General features: G+C 47.2%; 1 protein-coding gene across 1 annotated transcript in view; it reads right to left on the bottom strand.

The window, feature by feature from the left end:
* Window positions 1–9,523, bottom strand: part of LOC140393963 (uncharacterized) — a 34,767-nt gene extending 25,244 nt beyond the window's left edge. The window contains exons 1-3 of the mRNA XM_072480668.1: window positions 9,464–9,523; window positions 9,218–9,336; window positions 1,691–1,813 (exon numbers count right to left, since the gene is read on the bottom strand). Coding sequence (XP_072336769.1) covers window positions 1,691–1,813; window positions 9,218–9,336; window positions 9,464–9,515 — 294 coding nt within the window. The 5' untranslated portion in view covers window positions 9,516–9,523. The remainder of the gene's footprint in view (window positions 1–1,690; window positions 1,814–9,217; window positions 9,337–9,463) is intronic.
* Window positions 9,524–9,755: the final 232 nt, after the last annotated feature.

The following is a 9,755-nucleotide window of genomic DNA, read 5'->3' on the forward strand; positions in this document are numbered from 1 at the left end:
ACCTGTGGAGATAAAATCGAACAGCATTTTCATTTTTTTCCTATCCGCTAGTAATTTTTAAAAATTTGTATATGGGCATCGCTGGCCGATCCAGTATTTATTGTCCATTCGTGAGGGCATTTAGGAATCAACCACATTGCTGTGGATCTGGAATAACATGTAGGCCAGACTAGGCAAGGATGATAGATTTCTTTTCCCAGAGGACATTAGTGAACTAGATAGATTTTTACGACAATTGATAATGGTTTCATGGTCATCAGTAGACTTTAAATTCCAGATTTTTTTATTGAATTCAAATTCCACCATCTGCTGTGGAAGGATTTGAACCCTGATCCACAGAGCACTATCCTGGGTCTCTGGATTACTATTCAGCGACAATGCCACAAAACCACCACCTCCCCATTCTGAGAATAGATTACTTGCATATCTGCGAGGGGGTATGAGGAGCTAGGGGCTAGATTAAAAAGCAGAAACTCAAGGTAAATGATCTCTGGATTAATATCTATGGTAAATAATCTTGGGTATATAAAGTCAGAGAGATGAATCTGTGGTTTAAAGACTGGTGTGGGAGAAGTGTGCCAGTTAGTGGAGCACTGACATCAGACCCAGGAAAAGTGGGGGCTGGACCTTTGAGACAAACTTTACATGAATGCTATTGGTCTGATGTTAGGTCAAGTGTGTCGCATAACTAGGGACATCGAGAGGGCTTTAAACTCAGTAAAGGGGGATGGGAATATATAGGGCAAGATAACATAAATTAAATGGAAATTATAAGGCAATAGAACAAGTTATGGCAGGAAGGAGCAGTGATTATGAATTTAAGAGTGTGCCCGCGAATAGGCCAACGTTCACATAAACAGCCAAGACCAACAAATTAATGGGGGAAATTCTTGCATCTGGGACTAAGTTCAATGGCAGGGGCGGGAATGTCGAGTGTTTGTCATTGTGGAAGCCAGTGAGACACGACCTCCCCTTCACAAAACCATGCTGCCTCTCACTAATACGTCCATTTGCTTCCAAATGGGAGTAGATCCTGTCTCGAAGAATTCTTTCCAGTAATTTCCCTACCACTGAAGTGAGGCTCACCGGCCTGTAGTTCCCTGGATTATCCTTGCTACCCTTCTTAAACAGAGGAACAACATTGGCTTTTCTCCAGTCCTCCGGGACACCCCTGAAGACAGTGAGGATTTCTGTCAAGGCCTCAGCAATTTCCTCTCCAGCCTCCTTCAGTATTCTGGGGTAGATCCCAGCAGGCCCTGGGGACTTATCTACCTTAATATTTTTTAAGACACCCAACACCTCGTCTTTTTGGATCTCAATTACTAGTCCAATGACATTGCCACTATGCCAGCAGTCCCATTCAGCTGGACAATGGAGAAGGCTCATTGAAGAGGCCGACTGCATCAAAATCGATGTTACAGTTTATTGTATAATTGCCCTATCACTAACCCAAGCTTGTTCCACGTTGACAGCAATGCCTTCCAAAACTATCCCGACTTTGCTGAGATACAGTGGGGTACTTTACTGGTTTCTGCTGTGTGTGTGTGTGGGAGGGGGGTGCAATGAGAAATTGGATTAAATTGCAAATGTTCCATGGTAGATCATTGTGCCATTCTACCGTCACACAAAAGCTTCTAATGTTAGGATTAATCACAACAGTGAATCAAATGGCTGACTTTGTCATACTCACAGCATTCTGGATGGGTATCAGTGAACAATTTGCAGGATCCAGTCCAGAGCTTATGTTGCACACAGTTTCCTGGATATCAATCGTTAAATTGATGAAGACTATACGTTCTCCAAAAGGAATTGTCTAACCAAAGGAATGAGTTACATTTAATGAAGGGTGTTTGGGAGTAACACTTATAATTAATAAGGTGTCAAACAAAACTACTCAGATTTCCTGTGAATCATTATGCTCTTGGAACATTTTACTGTGTTAAAGTTACGATTCACTTAGTAGAAACATATATGGAGACATTGTGTTGATAAATTGACTTGTGTAAATTCTACATTAAGCAGAATAACTCCTCAGCAATTCTTCACATGGTCACATGGACAGTAACATGACTGATCGTCCCTTATGCTACAATTTACAAGGATGTGATAACATAGCAGTCATGTAACATTGCAATGTAGGAATTTCAGATATATTGTGATGTATTTGGTGCAGTAAGGCCTGGGTTTGTGTGTATATGACTGCTGTAGTAGTGCTTTGACAAATTCTGGTTTGAAAGGCAGAAAGCTTTTTGGAGACGAAGATGCAATGAAAGCATTGTAAAAGTTGGGCTAATGAAATTTTGTTTAGATAAAGAAGTTTCCCTGGGACATAGATAATTAGAGACATTGGGGTGATTCACCCAAAAAATATTTGAAGTGTCATTTTAGACAATTTTGTGGTGTTTTTCACATTGGTTCGAATAGCGAGATCACGGCCTGCATTCAGCAACACGTGAATCTCGCCATTACTGGCTCCCTCGCCGTCTGATTCGTCCGAAATGTGCCTCAGCTGCTCACCGCGAACAAGGAGAAGCTGCTTTTAAACATTCTCTCACCACTCACTCCCAGGCAAGAAACGAGTATGGCAGCGCGGAGACCTGCTCCTCGCTTTGGGGATGCCAACCTGACCAGGCTTCTCGATGCAGTGGATGAGAGGTGGGGCACCCTGTTCCCCTGAAAGGTTAGGAGAACCAATAGCAGGGTCAGCAATATGCCTGAGAGGCAGTGGCAGCGGCTGTCATTCTGGGCAGCAGGAGTTCCGCCATCCAATTTCAAAAGAAGATGAAGTACCTCCAACACGCTACAAGAGTAAGGTGCTACATCTCTCCTGGCATCAGCCCCACATCAAATTCCCAAACATTTCCGCCCCCAAACAATTGGCTGACACCTCGCACCCTTCCAACATCCGATCTTCACATTTGTTCCGCAGAACACCTTGGCACCCACCAACTGTGGTGCCCACACATGCCACCTGCAATAGACCCCCTGGTCCATCAGTCATGGCATTCAGGAGGAGAGTCAATGACATTTCAGAGATTGCAAGGTCGCTTTGAGGAGTCCCAAAGCCTTCAGGTGCAGGAGATGGTGCCGGCTATGCATGGCAACCAAACCAACAGTTCTAGGGTAGCAACCGCAGTGGAAAAACTGGAGCACATCATCCATGCCTTGAGTGTTCGTGCCGAAGGCATGGCTCAGTCTGTGATGACCATGGCCGTGGGCCTCGACATCATGTCCCAGACGCTGAGTGATGTGTCCCAGTTGCAGATGGACATTGCCGAGGCACTGCAGAGTGTGGCCCAGTCACTGAGGAGCATCACTAAGGGCGTCGACACTACGTTGCAGACAATGGAGTGCCTCCTGGACTGGCAATGCCAGATGACTCAGAGGCTTCTGGAGCTCACTCCAGCTGCCCCTCCATCCCCAGGAGTCACCCAGGGCCCGACGGGCACCCTCAGGGAGGAGGAAGTGCTGAAGCCCATTCCAGGGCCTCCCACCAAGGAGACTAAGACGGTTTCCAGTTCTTCCCAAGCTCCTCCCACGTAACACCAATGCATCTCAAGGGCAGCAGGCATAACTGGGTGGCACGGTGATGCCAGTGACGGTGGTAAGTCACCTGAGGCCCTCGGGGTTCAGGACCTCCAGAAGATGTCAGCCAAGGGCATCAAAGGCCACAGGGTGCAGAAGGCAGCAGACTGCCTCCACTTCTTATGTGCATCCTGGGGACACACCTAGACATAGCACTAGATCAGGAAGAATGAGGAGCACTGAGTGGGCACTGGTGAAGCCACTATCCATAGCTAGGAGGAATGGAATTCTATCAGATTAAAACTTTCACAATGAAAACCTGTCACACCTGATGCATGTTAAACCTCTGTCACTTTAATCCTCATAATGGGCATGCCCAAACTTCCATCAAGTGTTCAACCCGCTCCTCATCCAGCTCCCGTTCCCTGGGCACGGTGGTCCATGATCAAAAGCCCGATTCCGACCCCATTCAGAGGAGGTGTGTGAGCGCACTTTCAGCACTAAGGCAGGGGTCAGACCTAATCAGATCCTGAGGAGCAGCAGAGCTTTCCTCACAGTGAGTTATCACTCTCCTGCCTTGTATATTGACCAGCTCATAATGCCAGCACAGGCCCATCACCCTGGGTGATGTTACACAGACCCTGAGAGGGTGGAACAGGGTGGTCGGGTGGGTGGGGAGGGGAGGGTTGGGGAATTGGGAGGGAAGGAGGGGAATGGGGGAATGGGGGAAAGGAGGGAATGGGGGGAAGGATGGGAATGTGTGGGGAGGGGGTGAGCTGATGGAGAAAACCTCGTCCTATGAGAATTGGCTGATGATGAGGGCCTCCCTGGTCCTCTGGGAATGCTGGACCCTTGCTGCTGCCTGTCTTTCATCCTCCGGCTCCTCTTGCGGGTCGTCCCCTGGCTCGTCCTCCATCCCATCCTGGTGCGCCTCCTCCTCCTCCTCAGAAGAGGTTGCATGTCCCTCCTCCTCCTCCTCCAGAATGACGCCCTGCTGCTGTGCCAGGTTGTGGAGGGTACAGCAGACCACCACAAAGTCGAAGACCCTCTGCGAGCTGTACTGCAATGCACCACCAGAGCGGTCCAGGCATCGGAAGCACAATTTTAGCAGCACGGGTGGCAGCATGAATCTCGTTATACCGGGCCTCCGTGTCGGTGTCCGGCCGCCATACTGGCCCCATCAGCCATGACCTCAGCAGGTACCCCTTATCTACCAAGAGCCAAACCCTCATCCTGGGGTGGTCCCCAAAGACACTGGGATCTCTGAGAGTCCCAGGATGTAGCTGTCGGGCATGTTCCCTGGTTCACACGTGTGGTAAGCGTTCACACACGTACATGATCGGAGGTGGCGGTCGCACACAAGTTGAACATTCAGGGAGTGGAACCAGTTCCTGTTAATGAAGGGCACTCCCTGATGCCTGGTGTACACAAGAAAACATGCGTGCCATCAATTACCCCCTGGACCTGGGGTATCCCAGCCTTGGCAGAGAATCCTGTAGCTCTGGCATTACAGTGGGATTGGTCCATTCAAAGTTGATATACTCAGCTGCCCGGGCATACAAGGCATCGGGATCTCACGGATACACTTGTGTGCTGCAGCTTGTGATATGCCGCACAAGTCTCCACTCGAGCTCTGAAATGAACCCGTTACATAAAGGTTCAGGACTGTGGTGACCCTCATGGCCACCAGGAGAGGGTATCCCCCTCGTCCACTGGGTGCCACGTCTACAACGTGCCGCACTGATTCTTTGTTGAGACGGAGTCACCTGCTGTACATGCTGTCCGTCATCTCCACAAAAGGCCAACGGCGCCTATACACCTTGGGCCATCGCTGGAGTCCCCCTCTAGGGTCTTCCTTAGTCTGATGGGTGGCTGGGTCGTTGGGTGTGTGGCATCCTGCACATGGGGTGCCGCCTCCAGCCCGCGTCAACACTGCTGCCTTCTCCAGCGTCTGGTCGCCAGCACCACAATGTGCAGTAAAAAAGCCTCACCATCCAGTGTGTTTAACTCGTGGTGACATGCTCGTTGACATGCAGCACTTACCACACTCACAATACAGTCACCAGCAATCTGCAAATAGATTTTTGCAACAACAGCATTAAGCTGCATGGTTGGATCAATCCGCCTCTCTCTTACCCTCCCGCAATTTCCAGCAGTAGACTCTCAACAGTGGAAAGTCACTTGGGGTAGCGTAACAATACAGTCACACCAACGCAGGCCATGTCAGAAGAGAGAAAAAGTCGCCGTTCCCCTTCTCCAGCGCTGAGAGCAGGTCATCATACATCCTGGCTGGATTCTCCACTGGTGAAATTCTCTGTTGCACCAGCAGTGCACCCATGCCCGGGGATTTCCAACGGCGTGGAGCTGCCCACAATGGGAAACCCCATTGGCCGGCTGGCGGGACGGAAAATCCCACTGCCAGAAAACTGGTGCAGCAGGACAGAGAATCCCGCCTCCTATCCTTTCTCACTCTAGCCACAGAAGCAAAAGAGGCAGCAGCAAACAAACACGCAGTATCCAGGCATGAAACATGAAACAGTCAATATCACAGTAAAGTCACCAGCAATCTGCAAAAGCATTTCTTCAACATCTTCAGCAAGTGGCTCAATCAGACCAACACAACCCCATTCAGAGGAGGTGTGTGAGCGCACTTTCAGCACTAAGGCAGGGGTCAGACCTAATCAGATCCTGAGGAGCAGCAGAGCTTTCCTCACAGTGAGTTATCACTCTCCTGCCTTGTATATTGACCAGCTCATAATGCCAGCACAGGCCCATCACCCTGGGTGATGTTACAGGCAGCTGCAGCTATATTTAGGTCAATCCGACGCTCTCTCCCCCTCCCGCAGCTCCCAGCAGTAGACTCACAATAGTGGAAAGTGACACCGGAATGTCAAACCATTGCAGAGCACGCCAGAAGAGCACCCCTTCCCCTTATCCAGCACTAATTACAGGTCATCCTACATCTACGCTTTCCTTGCCCCAGGCAACAGTAGCAGAAGAGGTGGCAGAAAACAAACACATGGCCTTCAGGCATTTTCAGCCACAAGCAAGTGCAAGCAGCAACACAACCTGCTACCACTTGGGTAATATGTTATTGACAAAATGGTCAACATTAACAAAGATTTGAAAATCAACTACGTAACATTCCACACAACACACTAACCAGTAAACAACAAGGAAACGTCACTGCTCCATATTGGTACCAATACAAAGTTATAGCAGCTCATTTAACACAAAAAAAACCCACATGGTATCAGCCCTCACAGATTCCTCAACAGAAATGGAGGACAACCCTGAGAATGTTTTATCAAGTCCAGAACTTTGCCGTGGAAATGATCTGTTTGTCAACGCACTATTTGGTGGTTGTTCCATGCATTAGTGCCATTATCTGTCCAGAAGCTGCAGTTGTGAAGGCCCACCCACACGTCCTGATCTCATTGGAACCAAATCCTGGCATCCACATATTCCACTGGTGCTCAAGGTGCAGTTGATCTTCCTTGACTTCCAGATTGTTTAACCCGCGGTAATATGCAATTACCTGCAGCATTCACCACGCAAGCAACAAAAGCATCAGCAATCTGGGCAAGCATTTCTTCAACAGCGTCATCAGGTGACCCATTTGGAACAATGTCACACATCAGATCCCACAGCATCTTCTTGCTTCAAACCAGATTTCCTTCTGGACTCATACGTCCCTCTGAGCCAGGTTTTCCAGGATCCAGGTATCTTTGAAAAAATTGACCTACTTTCCAGCCACAAAAAAGGAAGGAAACAGCAACAGCAGCCTCCAGGCATTTGCAACCAACAGCAGGAGCAAGCAACAAACACAACCTGTAGCCGTGAAGTGCTCTCACAACTAACAAGGCCAATACATCATTAGCCATAGTCTTCAGCTGTGAAGCCAGAGGCTGCTCACAGTCAAAGAGAGTTAAAGTGACCGTCAGCATATAACCAAGAACAGGGTACTATCCTGGAAGTGTTTGGTAGGACAGACAGGCAGCAGCTGTAGTTGCCCCTGTTATTGGTACCCACAATATTTAAAGATGGCTTGAAGGCCTCACAGATGGAAACCATCCCGGGGGGCTAGGGGCGACCCCAGACCTGGAATATTTTAGCCCCCCACCCAAGCCCAACCCCCTTGAGGGGGAACAACCCATCATCCTCCCCCCCCTCCCCCCCACCCAAGCACTGGGGCATCAGCATTCCAGAAAATGGAAATGGCTCCTCACCTCCTCAGTCCCCCTCAGCAGCCATTGCACCAGCTTCATGTTTTTAAAAAGGAGTACTAAATAACACCCATGTGATTTCTCACTGGGGAGCCGGTTAATTACCAGGCGGCCGCTACATTCAACTTAAATCTAACTAAATATCAATATTCTTGTTTGAATGCCAAATAATCTCACCAGTTTACTTGGGGGATGATTGTGAAAATGCTCTATTGCTGCCATCATACCAGTAAACTGTATTTACTTTCCAATTTGTACAGAGTCAGAGTGCAAACAGTGCTGAGGTTAAAATGCAGAATCACCAAACAACAGGACAACACAAAAAAGACAAGGGGAACTGAGGCCTCCATACACCAGCGGTAACCTTACAGCGGTGCTGGGTATTCACTTAGCCGCGCTATTTTTAAAGCTCTCACATGAATGCAACTGATATATTTCAAGTTGCAATGTCAACAAGAAGATTTTATATTCCGAAAACTACTGAAATAGGTTCACAGATGAGTATTCATCTACCATTTATTTATTTGTGCCTTTAGGAATACGGTATGCTTTGAGTAAAGTTTTTTCAATCTGGGGATGATTTGTTCCTTTACTGTGGATCTGAATCCATGTTCGTCTATGGAACCCTCCCCTCCTCAATCACCTCTGTTATTGTCTATTTGTGTCAATTTCCAGTTTAATAATCAATACAGCCCAAGCTCTAAATTATTCCCAATCTTTGCAAATAGGTACACCTCACTGAACCAGTGTTGTGTCCACTCAAGGCAGAGCGGCTGCACTGGAGCGAGAGTGAGGCAGAGATTGATGCTGCACTGTCAATACTGTGTAACATCAGGGACATTCTGACGCTATTGTTACCTGTCCAATCACAGGAATAAGGACAGCCCCTTGTGCCTGAGGGAGAACTTGAAGTGGGAAGAAAGAAGAAATGTCATTGTGGCCCATGTAGGAACCATTGCTGGGCAGTCATTTTTGCAGAATTTTATTTGTATTTCAGATTTCCAACATCTGCAGTACTTTGCTTTTGTTGTGATGGTGAAGAGTTGGGTTTGAACAAATTGAGAATTGCTCTTCAGCAGCATCTAGTGACCAGAGTCTGTTACTACAAGCTTCTGGAGTCAAACTGCAGCCTCACAGCAGCTCAGCAGGAGTTTGCATAGGGAGATCCACTTAAAAGGTTTACAGAGAGAATTTCAAGGCTAATCATTTAGGTTGAAACAATCAACAGTGAATGGTGACAAGTGAAAGCAATTCAGCTGGACAGAAAATGAATAGTTTCAATAAAATATATAGATTGTTCCAAAATAACCAGCATTGATCTAAAATGCTACAACTTGTTTTTTTAATATGTCGACAGTGAATATTGCTTCTCACAATAAAATCATTTCAAACACAATAGCAGGAATTTGTGACGTTCATTAGAGGAAAAAGACAAAATGGAATAAATTAAACTTGGTGACACTTACCTCAATTAGTTCACACTTCACAACGGCAAAGAGGTTGCTTGTTGCGAATTCTGCATTCACCTTTGCAATTGTTCCTTTCAATGCTGTCGTAGCCTCTGGAGAACTTGAACATGGAATTCCTGAATCGAAAAACGAAGGGTTTTAAGGATGAGTACATTTATGACCATTAGCCATTTGGGTTAACACCCAATGATCAGAACAACAAACGGTACAACAAAACCATTCCGTAGCACACATAATACTTGCCAGAACTGTGGAGGATCTGGGCTGCAGCAAAGATGAAGAGAATGACTTTCATTTTGCATCTGTGCGCATGGAGAGGTGGATACTGAATTCTGTTCCTCTCGCTGCCTGTTCTCTGCTTCTACTCAATATTTATATACATCAGACTACACAAAGCAACAGCACACATTATAGAACAATGATGTAATCTGACCACAATCACTGCACTGACTTCGCTTCCTTCATTACCAGCTTGTCCAAAGTATCACTGGATGTTGCAATTTGTTTTGTAAAGAATGGCGTGCGTCAATTTCCA

Source organism: Scyliorhinus torazame, chromosome 2, assembly GCF_047496885.1.
Source record: "Scyliorhinus torazame isolate Kashiwa2021f chromosome 2, sScyTor2.1, whole genome shotgun sequence".
NCBI lineage: Eukaryota > Metazoa > Chordata > Chondrichthyes > Carcharhiniformes > Scyliorhinidae > Scyliorhinus > Scyliorhinus torazame.